Genomic DNA, 13,059 nt, shown 5'->3' on the forward strand with positions numbered 1-13,059 from the left:
ACAGCAATTTCAATCATTTCACTCCAGGTTCAGAATACAGAACAAAGGAATGCAAGAGAACACAGACAAGGGAAACAATTCATTTGCACTGGAGTGTTACTAATATACATACTTTTGCATAGTTTTAACATAAAAACAATTGGGATTTGTGTTTTGTATATTATTTAACCTTTATCTTATTCTAAAATCTCAGAGAATCTTCAGGAATATTACTTTCCTAAATTCCTAAGTGTATATTAATAAGGTGCTACATCATATTTTATATTTATTTTAATATTGATTAAGTTGCATATAATATGTAACGTTATAGCTAATATTATAGGAAATGTCTTTTTACTGTAAATTCTTATTTTAAAATATTTTAGAGAATTAGACCTTTCTGTTCTTGTTACTTTTTTTATTTCTTCTGCTCTAGTTCCTGTTTTTATACTGTTCTTGATTTTCTTCTTTACTTGATCTGTTTCCTTTTATATATACAGTTAAGGAATGCCCTTGATGATCATTAAAGAAAGACATAACTTGATCTAAATAATTTCTGAATAATAATTATTTTGTATGTGATGACTTAGGCAAAAATTTTATCTTAATTTGGGTCAGTTCTTATCTAATTTATGTTTTCTTTCACATATTTCATAACTGTCAATACTAGATAGTTTAAAACTATTTTATACTATTAATATTGAATAATTTCCAAAGAATCAATAATAAATTAAAAACCCAGTTCCCAATTGTTTTCAGTCAGAATGATTAGGTTTTAATATTTATAGTAGGTTTTTTTAATTGTAAAAATCATGTAACTTTGATATGGGCATATTGCCAAGAATATGAAATCTTTATAATAAGACCAAAACTCCCCTTTCTTTTATTGAATAAATTATTCAATCTGAAAGTAGTTTGTTAGAATTTTGTTCAATTTTAAATAATATTAAATCAAGAGAGAGAAATGAATTACAGTAGATGGGGTAGAGAGAGAAGATGGGAGGAGAGGGGAGGGGAGGGGAGGGGGGATAGTAGAGGATAGGAAGGGCAGCAGAATACAACAGACACTAGTATGGCAATATGTAAAAAAGTGGATGTGGAACCGATGTGAATCTGCAATATGTATACGGGGTAAAAATGGGAGTTCATAATCTGCTTGAATCAAATGTATGAAATATGATATGTCAAGAGCTTTGTAATGTTTTGAACAACTAATAATAAAAAATTTTTAAAAAATTAATTATATTAAATCATAAAATTTAAATGGTATTTTAAATTTTAATAATTTTCAAGAAATTTATCTCCTTATAACAAAATAACTTCAATTGCTTGACTTTGTATTGAACACTTTATTCATTTGTCTAAATCTCTATTTTTTCATAGAGTTGTAGCTTATGAGAACATCAATAAAAACGACTACTATACGATTAGCCAAAAGGCAGTGACACACATTTACAACGATGAGATTGAATTTATTGAAATTGATCGATGGGAACAGGAATACCTATATCACAGAGAACTCATTAAGATCCCCATATTTTCACTTTTCCGGAAATGGAAGGCTTTTAGCGTATGGAGGAAGAATGTACGCTCCACGAAAATCAATGAATGTCGAAAATCTCTACAAAAAGATTTGTTCATTGTTCATCCTGTATGTATTTATTAGTTGTAATTTAAAGAATTACAGAAAAAGAAAAGATAGTCTCTGAAATGGAATATTTTACCTTTTTAAGAGAATTCACAATTTTTAACCTGTCTAGTCAATTAGGAGTTTGCAATCCAGTGGCATTTCTATATTTTTAACTATGGTTGCAAAATACAGAAGTACATCAAGAGAGTTGTACAGGTCCCCTTTGATTAGAAACAGGCTCAAAGTCTTGGATTTGTAATCCCCTTTGTTGTTGATCAGAAAGCTGTATGTCTTTTGAGAACAGTGGATTGGCAGCCCTATTACCTCCCCTCTTCTCTGAAACCTTCTGGACTTAATGGGCCCAAATAATCTGGTACTTGTTTTCATGGGCCAGTACCTCTCAGTAGATCATATAGGTTCCTTTACCATGGATTCAGACAATTGGGGAAAATTTAACTTTTACTTTGAATGCTAGGAGATGATAGGAAAAAAAAAAACTGCTAAAGAATGTGTGGCCATATTCAAATTCCACTCAATGAATTTCAACTTACATTAGAATTTTTGTACTTGACTCCTGGGAATAACTGAAATTATTACTGGCACATTTAAGAGTGCTATATCCTCAGCTGTCTGTTTCTATGACACTAAGTCACTACTTTCTCCAATCAAAAGCCTTTAGTTTTCTTTTTACGGTCAGTTCCTTCACTTTGCATATAGTAAAGACTTATCACCCTGTTAGTCACACAACCAAGGAATATTCAGGACTACACTTAACACAGATATTAGTGCTAAACAAATATATAACCATCTGGAGTCCTCCATCTCATCCAGTATTCTGAGTTGTGGGAAAATATTCTAGTCGTTGATATAAAATTCAATCCTTACACACATCTACTTTCTTCATTTAAAGATATTTCACTACCTTTAATCTTTTACCATGTCTTGAATACTATCCATATTTTAAATTTGTTACTAAATATGCAAAATAGTTCTCCCTAGAATTGCCTCCAAATCAACTTAATCAAAACTCACTTTCTTATTTTGTGTGCTTTAAGTTATCATTATCTCCTGTGCAACATTCATACCAGTGATGCATTGGTTTGATAATATCTCCTCTTGAATTGGTTCTAGAGGACTAGAATGTTTTCATGCTTTCAAGCTGCAATTGACATAAATAGCAGTCCCATTTGAAAGAAAAGTGGCACAGAACTAATCACACATACCTGGGATAAGAAACAGATTTATTGTCAAGAGCCTGACAAGGCTACTCTGCACAAAGAGAGGGATAGTGGCAGCAAGGAGGGAGAACAGTAGCAACTCCCCCTTGAATGTTACCTTTTATAGACTAGAACCATGGCCATGCACTAGGGACAGGTTTAGTTTTCCTCTGATCTTGTGGAAGGCAAGTTTGTTTCTTGGGAACAGAGAAAGGAGGTTTTCCTATCTCTCAGAAGGGAGAACAAGGAAACAGGCATGTACCTTTATCTTCTCAAGGAGAGAGCAGGGAGAGACCTGCATATCTCTAGACCTGCATTATCTCAGGCTATTTTCTATTTCTTGTGAATAAGAACAGTATTCATAAAGTGGGGGTGGGGAAAAGGAAGGTGGCTGTAATTATGCTAACACCATTGAGATGGTTTGAATATCTGTTAGATGCTAACTCACTCTTACCACAGTCTTATAATTACAACTACTTGACTAGAGTGGCTGATTCTTCTAAACTGGGTTGAAGAAAGAAATATTGAAAGAAGTTGTTCCAGAAATTTTTATTTTTAGACATTTTTCAATAACCAACTTTTTTGGCACCTGTGCCTATATTTTCTTGTAACAACTTTATGGATATGACATTTACATACCATAGAATTCACCTTTATAAAGTATATAATTCAATGATTTTTAGTGTATTCACAGAATTTACCAATAATCACTAGAGTCAATTTTAGAACATGTCCATCATTCAAAAGAAAAACTCCATTATTCACATTCCCTCTTTCTTCCCAATCTCTCTTTTCTCCCTCACTTTAAGTAACCAGTAATCAATTTTTGTATCTATAGATTTGCCTGTTCTTTACATTTCTTTTAAATGAAGTCACAATATTTGTTTTTTTTGTTTATTTGTTTGTTTGTTTTGTGACTGGCATTTTTCACAAAACATAATGTTTTAAGGTTCATCTTTGTTATAGCATTTCTTTTCATTGGCATTTTGTTCCTTTGTGTTATTATGCCTATTTATTTGCCCACCCATCTATTAATGGAAATTTGGACTGTTTCCACTTTTCGGCAATTATGAATAATGTTGTTATAGACAATCATGTATAAGTTTTTGCCTGAACATATGTTTTTTATTTCTCTTGGTCATACCTGTAGGAATAAAATTTCTAGGTCATTAGTTACTCTATGTTTAACCTTTTCAAGAAACATAAGTTTTCCAAAACTACTTGTTGCCCACTAAAATTTAAAGTCAAATTTATCCTTGTTTTCTGTCATAGCCTTTTAGATTAATAGATGCTCCCTTCTGTTATAGTTGTGACTGGATATTGTAAAGTCCTTAAAGTAACACAAGAATCTTTATTAGCAAAAACTAATGAAATGTAAGATATTGCCCAGTTTTTTTTTACTTGCTCTCATTTTTGTTCTTTAAATAAGCAGAAAGACATGTATGTATTTTAAACTGAAAAAGAAGGAATTTGACAAACTAAATTTGATAATTCAAAGAATTAGTTTACAAAAAAATTTTCAAAAGTGTTTCTATGTAATATATGTTTTTAGCTCAAGTTAACATACAGAGCTGTTTATTTTCCTTATTAATCATTTTTACTATTCACAAGCTTTTATACTTTAAAAATACAGAACTTTTTTTTTTTACTAAACAATGATAAATTCTTATTTTCATTCAGTATTTGCGACCAGCTCTTCTTAAAATAAATGAATTGTGTTATCAATTGAGCTTTATGGGACTTTATTATATTGAAAAATGTCACACCTACACCCTGCAGGAGTTCAAGGCTGCACAAGTCGCAAGACTACAGGAGGTAAGAAATTTTGCCTATAAGGATTAAGTTTTTTCCCTATTATTGATATTTTGATATCACTAATTATGCATATTCATTAATCTCTAGGTGACAGAGCGCCTAGAAGAATTTCGAAATGAGGCAAAAGAAGTGGTCAGGAAGGCATGTCGATTTGCTTTGCGTGCTGCAGGGTTTGTTCCTGATGACTGTGCATTTGAACCTACTGAGGGTATGAAGGGCATGGAACCTGGGTATATTAGAAATGTCTGCTTTCTAAAATATCAGTTCTTCTGTATTCTCCTTGTCCTAGGTTTAAATAATGATCCTTTTTCAGTTCTTTCAAACTGCTTCTTGGTATGTTATAAATTCAATATACTTTGTGGAAGCAGGTAAAATGGTAAATACTGCATCTTCTTGCATTTCTCTCACGTAAGTATTGTGAACTGTACACAGAATATTAATCATAAGCCTTCTATAGTGGATTCTGGTTGAGACTGTCTTCTTAAATGTATGTCTGGCCTACTGTTGGAGTCAATAGGTTTGTTAAAAATTAGGGACTGAATGGATCTTAAGATTGGTCCCAGTTGGCATGGATTGTAAAGGATGATAACAATACAGATGGATCAAATGCTTGAGGGTCGAGGTATTCCTGAGAAAGGTAACATGGTCTACTGATCGACTCCTGTTAAGGAGAATGTTAAAAACTATCTATACTATTTACTTGAATTGAAATCAATTGGTAGGAAATTCCTTTGAATAATTAGACTTCTTTGTAGGCTTTAAATGCCTTATGAACCAAAGGATTTTATTGTTTTTACATTTTATTTGTTCTTTCTTTGAATGTATATTGAAAGAAATGGAATTTTTTATCATTTACATTTTAAAACTTTTAATAATCTGTACATGAGTACACATTAGATAAAAGTCTGTGAATTATTAATATATTAATGCAATATTCTAATCTGATTCAAAATGGGGTTGGGAGGGAGAGCAAGGGAGGAAGATTAGGGAATAGGGATGGGAGGGAAAGAGAGGAAGAAGGGGAATACATGAATGGTGGAAGGAGACCCTCATCATTACACAAAATATATGTATGAAGATGTGAATTTGGTGTCAACATACCTTATATACAATCAGAGATATGATAAATTGTGGCATAAAGGTATATTAAGAATTGTAGTGCAAAAAATAATAATAAGAGAGCTCATGTATAATGGCATAATTTGGCATGAACATACTTTATATAAGAAATGAAATTTTTACACAAAAATTCTTGTGTCTTCTGTTGTTCTTAGCTTGCTATGCAAAAATAAGTGGAGTAGGTTTCAGTGATGTGCTGGTTGAGTTGCCCTCTTATGGAGATTCTGAAAAAATGACATATACAGAACAGGCCAGCAAAAGGCATCATTGCATGAGGCTAACATGGTAAATGACTACTATTTATTTTAAGAAAAATTAGATCATCCATCCTGCTCAAGTTTCATTAAAAATTAAACCTTGGAAGATGATGAATATGTTAATTTGTATGACTGGAGTAATTATTTTGTTCTGTATGTCAAAACATCTTGTGTCCTACTCAAATATGTACAATGAAAAGTTAAAATCAAAACATAGAGATGTTTTAATGTTTTTAATTTTTTTTAAAGAGAGAGTGAGAGGGAGAGAGAGAGAGAGAGAGAGAGAGAGAGAGAGAGAGAGAGAGAGAGAAAATTCCTTTTTAATATTCTTTTTTTTTTTTTAGTTATCGGCGGACACAACATCTTTGTTTGTATGTGGTGCTGAGGATCTAACCTGGGCCACACGCATGCCAAGGCGAGCTCGCTACCGCTTGAGCCACATCCCCAGCCCATGTTTTTAATTTTTTTAAAAAGGCAATGTTCATTTCCAAACATCTCCTTTTTAAAAAAATCAAACCTGTCACTATAGAGTTCTCTAATAGTTATGAGAATTTAAGGAATATGATTACCTAAATGCATGCTCCAGAAACCCATCCTTTCAACTCTCACTCAGCAAAGTAGCTGCTGGGACAGGCAGGCTGATAGTAAATCCAAGTCCAAGAGCTCCTTTTTGATATCTAAGGCTGTGATTCCCTCTGGCCTAGCCTGGAACAACTCCCTGCAATAAAACAAGTTGTGCGAAGGAGAAGCCAGGCTCACAGAGATTTGTGGACCTCCGCAAGTAGGTTAGGAGGGCCTGCTCTAATGCTGGGTGACCAGCACCCCACTAGGTAGGTTCCTGCTCAGGAGGTGTGAGCAGCCTGGGAAATAAAAAGTCTGAAATAGTAAGATATAAAGCCGGAGCCAGAAATTAGATAAAAAGGGGAGCGCATCTGATGGGAGCTGGAACTGAACAACTGAAGATTGGCCCTGATTCTTTATTTAAGGAGGAGTACATCAAAGGCAGGAATAAGGTTTCAAGGAAGGAGTCTTGCTTCTCAGTGTGGCAGGGTCTTGCAGTAAACAGGTCGATTGGCATTTTGACAAGCCACACCCACTTCCAGAGTCTGCATAGCTCCAGCGGGTCATTCCATCTCTGATGCTGTGCTGAACTTGTGATGGAGCTAGGTAGGAAGCCACATGAACCAGGCATTCTCAAACCAGCAGGGTTGCTGCTGGGAGTTCTGATACCCTACTTTACTGCCTCATGGTTTCAACATTTAGTTCACACACAGTGCATGGATGACTTCCTGCACTGCTCCATCCTTTTGGTCACTAAGGAACTATGGCAAACTGGAAAATCACATAAAGTTCCACCCTATGGCTAAGGCAGCTTTTACAACTGGGAGCCTGGAAGGGAAGTGTTCCTCCTAGTACCTCACCAGGAAACTTGCTATTAGCTGTGCCATCTGCTTACCTAGCTCCATCTTGAACTTGACTATTTCAGAGTTTAAAGTTTCCATCATTCTAAAGCCTTATGATCACAAATAACTCTTACAAACAAAATCACCAAAGATTATTTGAAAAATTATGAAACTATAAAGCATGGATTATTACTATTTGGTGTTCACTAACTTAATCTATCAATTAAAACCATTTATTTAATGTACCTTAATTGTGTACTCTTTTATATATGAAAATGTCTGCATCAATGAAAGTCAGTGAAGCTGTCTCAAAGGCCACCATCAGGTCCTAGAGATACAAGAAATCCTAAAGCTCCATTTAAGCAAACTAAAAAGTTATTCTAAATGTAACAGTTGTTGTATACTTAAGTTTTTCTTTAAAACACTTAAAAAATCATATAGCCCTTTGGCTAGATGAGCTACGTGCATTTTCCTTAATAGCTATATTGCTCATTAAATAGACGATGAAGAGTTAGAACACCTAGCTAAAAACTGATGTTGCATATTTGAATATAATTGTGTTCTAAATGGAAGAATGTCTAAGAAAAACTCTTCTGGACATAAATCTCTGATGTTATAATATAATTAGGTCACAACTCAAGGAGAAATTATATTTTAACATTTAAATACTTGCTTTAGAGTCACGATCAAAAATATATAGTGATTATAGAGAACTGAAACAATGTTTACTTTTCTTTTCAAGCTTTATCTATCTAAATGATTATTTAATTGAGAACACACTGCACATCTTAACAGTAAATTCTGCTAACTCTCTTCTGAATTATCTTACTGATAAACTGAAAAGAACACCTTCAGCAGATGTCATTCAGAAATGGATTACTGAGGAGAAGCCTGAAGTCACTGACAAAAAGGTATATTCAGATCTAACTAAGAATCATTATCAACACTTATTTGATGAGTTCTTACTATAAATCATGCTATTTTCTGTATACTAGAAAAAAAGAGAAATTTTCTGTTGAATATGTTTCTATTGAAGTATCTGTTGTTAGCTTTATTTCTATTGAGTATATGAATTCCACTTCTATTTAAATATTATCAACTTTGTTGAATACATTATTCATATTTTCCCAGTTTATTGTTTGCCTTTCCATTTTGTTGATAAGTGTTTTTATAGGAGAGACATTTTATGATACTATATCATCTTTAAATATTTACCTTTTATCTTTTCTTTTCACATGCCATGGTTATAAATTCAGCTAATTATATAAACTTAAGTTTACATGTCTTTGTCTTAATTTATGCCTTGGTACTAACATCTTTATAACACTGCAAATATGCTTATTTTAGGGGGCTCCTGTAGTGGAAAAGCAGGAAGAAGATGAGTCTCTCGTTCCCATGTTCATCACAGAACTGATTTTGACAGTCCAGTCACTACTCTTTGAGCCTTCAATGGAAGATTTTCTGGTATGCTTCTTTATATAATTTCTGCATTATGTACACATTTTCTGGAAAATAAGCAACTGCTTTACTATCAAAAGAATGGCAGGACTATTATCACTTCTCCAAAGCAAAGGAAAGCATTGTTCTTTCACAGCATTCCCTATACATAAAATCTATCTAAAAGTATAGCACATTTTCTTTAACTTGAGGAAAATTAGGGGCTTGGTAAGGTACACCATCAAGAGGACATGTTCTGGACTGGGGTTGTAGCTCAGTGGTAGAGCACTTGCCGAGCACATATGAGGCACTGGGTTCGATCCTCAGCACTATGTAAAAATGAAATAAAAATATTGTGTGTCCACCTACAACTAAAAAATAATATTAGAAAAGAGGACATGTTCTACATAAACTTTATAATGGACTACAGGCATCCCTCTAATAAGAGTCCAAGAAATCATTCTTGGCAAACACCATTTTAAAAATCTTTTTAAAAGCATTTTGCATCTGAGGGAACTTAATTGTTTTAGTTATTCATTGCTCTGTAACAGATTACCACAAATTTTACAGCTTAAAACAATCATCATTTTTCTCAATTTCTATAGGCCAGGAATCTGGGAACTTGATAATTATAGCTCATCCTCTGCTTTAGGACCTGTCCAGGCTCTAGTTCAGGTGTCAGCTGAGACTGAGGTCTTTTTTATCCCACACTTGATTGGGAAGACTCTACTTCTGAGTTCCCTCAGATTGCTGGAAGAATAGAGCTCTGTCCAGCTATTGGACCAAGATCCCCATTTTTTGCAAATGTCAGCCAGTGATGACCCTTAGATATAAGAAGTACCCTGTAGTCCCTTGCTATATGACCCCTTCTATAGGCAGTTCATAACATAGCTCTTGTCTCTTCAAGGTCTATTAGAGAATTTCAGGAAGCCCAATCTCTCCTTTGAAGTCTTTCCCTTGATTCAGTCATGTCTACCCAGGATAATCACGTTTTTTATTAACTCAGAATCAGTTTATTTTGGACCTTGATTCTGTCTTCAGAATCTTTCTGTCTTTGCCACATAATATAACCTAATCCCTGGAGTTATATCCCTTTATAATCATAGGTCCACCCACACTCAAGAGCAGGGCATTATATAGGTAGGTGTGTGTGTGTGTGTGTACAGTGGTGAGCAAGAATCTCAGGGGCCATCTGATTTTGTCCACCACATTTGTGTACATGTGTAGATTAGTAAGCCAATCAGTCCATATTTTCTGTTGTTAACTGGTATATATACTGTAGCGCAAAAGCACTAGTACTTGGGATCTGTAGATTTTAGTCTTGGCTCTACAATTAATAAGCACCCTGGGGTTTAGTTTCTTCTTTTTTAAGATGAGAAGGCAGATGAGTTCTTGGGTTGCCTCCTCTTGCAGCAGTCTATGATTCTGTAATTTATGAGATAGGATATTTTAAGACATTTACAATGACAGGCAGACTGACAAGCTCCTAGTGTCTGGAACTGCTCTTGGGAGGTCCCAAGCAGAGAAGCACTGAGCTCCTATATTTTCTCCTGGCCACAAAACTCATGTCCTTCACCTGGGATGCAGGTACCCCTGTGTTACAAGTGATACAAGGAAGCTGTCCCCAGCAAGCAGTTTGTTATCTTTACTCCCAAGTGACAGGCCTCAAAAAACTCAATACTCTTCTCATTTTCTGTTGTAGAACTCTGCTTCACATATAGTTATTTTTAATTCCTACACATTACTGAGCTCTGGGAATAATCTGCAAGTTCATGTGTTCATATCAACATAAGATTTTACTTCACATACCCAAAATTGGAAGTGTAAATAATATTTTCATTCATGAATTTTCTCCATCCCCCCAAATTATTTTGATCATTAGTCTTAATCATCTCCATCTGGGTTTCAAATACACATGCATATATGGGACTGCAAGAAATTATATGCTTTAAATTTTTTTTAATAATGACTCACTCTTTCTATTCCTTTATTTTAATTTATTTATTTTTATGGTTTGCTGAGGTTTGAACCCAGTGCTTCACACATGCTAGGCAAGTGCTACAAAACTGAACTAAAACCCCAGCCCAGAAAATTATATGCTTAAGTCATGACATTGTTCTTGCTTAGGATATCAATGTATTGAATTATTGATTCATATTTACTTTTCAATTTTATTCTTGTGATTGACAGATCTCCTATTGCATGTGATTTTATTTATTGCTTTCACCTCATGAAATAGACTCTTGGTTAAATTCCTCTTGGTTCTATTCTGTATCTACATTTTTTCTTTCCCATCCTTCTTTTCAAGATCTTTTCTGTCTGACCCTTGATTGATGCTCTCCTAAAGTGTTCCCTCCTCTACACACACTATGAATTTTTCTTAGGTGCTCTTTTCTATGCCTATTGTTTTAACTTCTAGGTTACTGATTCATAAGTATATATTTATATCCAGTAGTTTTTTCTTAACCCCCAGACTTAGAGCCAACTGCAAATGTCCACCAAAATGTTCCATGATCAACTCTAATTCACCAAAATTAACTAAATTATCAACTTCTACCAAAACTTGCTCCTTCCATGCTTTTCCCATCTCAATGAAAGGCATTATTCAGCTGTCCATGTCAGGGACCTGGGAGATAGCTTAGATTCTCCCTTTGCTCCCTGAGGTCCAGTCACCAGGTTTTATGTGGAGCTTTAGTTGCTCTCTCACTCAAAAGCTCATCATCTCTATCTGGCCTGACATCATAGTCTGTTTCGATTTGCTTGTTTCTCTTCCCCATTTTCCACATTTCTGTTAGCAAGTCATTCTCATAGGCAAAGCTAATCATGTCACTTTCCTGCTTAAAATTTCTCCATTACCTGGGTAGCATTTTTCCAAGAGTGCTCTGGGAGATGTTGCTAGGCATTCTAGGAGAAAAGGGGTTATGATACATTTACATATTAACCGATGTGAAAATCCTGTTTAGTGTGTCCTGAGAAGACTCCTGTTTCCTCAGTTCTTGTCTTCTTGAAGTATTTAAGTCAAGAGAATTAGAGAATAAGCATAAAGTATTTGTTTAGTTTAATGGAGGTAAGCTCTAGGAGAGCCTTGCCTCCCTGTAGAATAGACTCCCTCCCAGAGAAGAAAAGACCTAAGGCTTTCCACAGGAAGAATTTTGTTTTATAGGTACTAGTGATTGAATCCAGGGATGCTTTACCTAGTGACCTACATCCCCAGTCCTTTTTATTTTTTGTTTCGAGGCAGGGCCTCACTAAGTTGTCCAGGCTAGACTCAAACTTGTAATTCTTCTGCCTCAGCCTCCCAAGTGACTGATTACAGGTGTGCATCATGTCACCACACTCCACATACTGGGTTTTTATACTTGGTCTTGGACTCTCCTTCCTCTTCAATGATGGACTAACTTGCTGAGGTGACTGTGGTTTGGGGGCCATGGCCCACTGCCCTGTGCTGGTTTCACATGTTAGAAAGTTTACATTGATATCCCAGAAAAACCTACCGATGTTTTAAAACCATAATATAAATTACAGTGAATCAGGATCTGGCAAGCAGTGCCTCTCTGCATGTTTTGAAGTTGGAAGTCTCTTAAACTGGCTATACTCACTTCTTCTAGTTTAAGAAGGTAGTACCTGAGCAAGAAGAAGGAAGGTTTGTGGGTGGGATTTCCTGTCCTCTGAGGGAGAGTTATTTTTCATCACTCAAGGTGGGGAGAGTCCTATGTTTCCTTCCCCTACCTGCCTGCTCACATCCACCTATCTGTTTACCTGTGTTAACACATCTGCCGCACACTGTTTGTCTACACTGCCTCTGTGCTCCAGCACCTCTTGGTGGGGGCCCCTTCATACACAATGACAGAGAGAATGGGACTCCTAGGAGTTTTGTACTCTTGGCAAGCTCCAGCTCATCAAGAAGTTCTTTAACTAATTTTCTTTAAGATATTTGTTCTAAATTATAAACTAATCCATGCTCATTGAAGAGAATTTGAAAAACACAAAGATCATTAAAATCATCCAAAATCTTGTCAGAAATAGAAATAACCGCTGTTTTTATTGTTTCCAGCATACTTACTTTATCATGAGATTATATACATAGATGTAGATACATTTTTAAATAGGGATAATATCATACATCAGTTCTCTCTCTCTAACTTAACATTATATCATAAACTTTTCCCATGATATTGACCAGTTTCTGGAGATATCATTTT

General features: G+C 34.9%; 1 protein-coding gene across 1 annotated transcript in view; it reads left to right on the plus strand.

Annotated features, from left to right (window-relative positions):
- Dnah6 (dynein axonemal heavy chain 6) overlaps window positions 1-13,059 on the plus strand; it is a 275,338-nt gene that overhangs the window by 35,168 nt on the left and 227,111 nt on the right. Inside the window, exons 4-9 of the mRNA XM_026413801.2 lie at window positions 1,363-1,630; window positions 4,507-4,641; window positions 4,729-4,849; window positions 5,916-6,045; window positions 8,163-8,331; window positions 8,768-8,884. Coding sequence (XP_026269586.2) covers window positions 1,363-1,630; window positions 4,507-4,641; window positions 4,729-4,849; window positions 5,916-6,045; window positions 8,163-8,331; window positions 8,768-8,884 — 940 coding nt within the window. The remainder of the gene's footprint in view (window positions 1-1,362; window positions 1,631-4,506; window positions 4,642-4,728; window positions 4,850-5,915; window positions 6,046-8,162; window positions 8,332-8,767; window positions 8,885-13,059) is intronic.

This window comes from Urocitellus parryii, chromosome 12 (assembly GCF_045843805.1).
Source record: "Urocitellus parryii isolate mUroPar1 chromosome 12, mUroPar1.hap1, whole genome shotgun sequence".
NCBI classification, from domain to species: domain Eukaryota; kingdom Metazoa; phylum Chordata; class Mammalia; order Rodentia; family Sciuridae; genus Urocitellus; species Urocitellus parryii.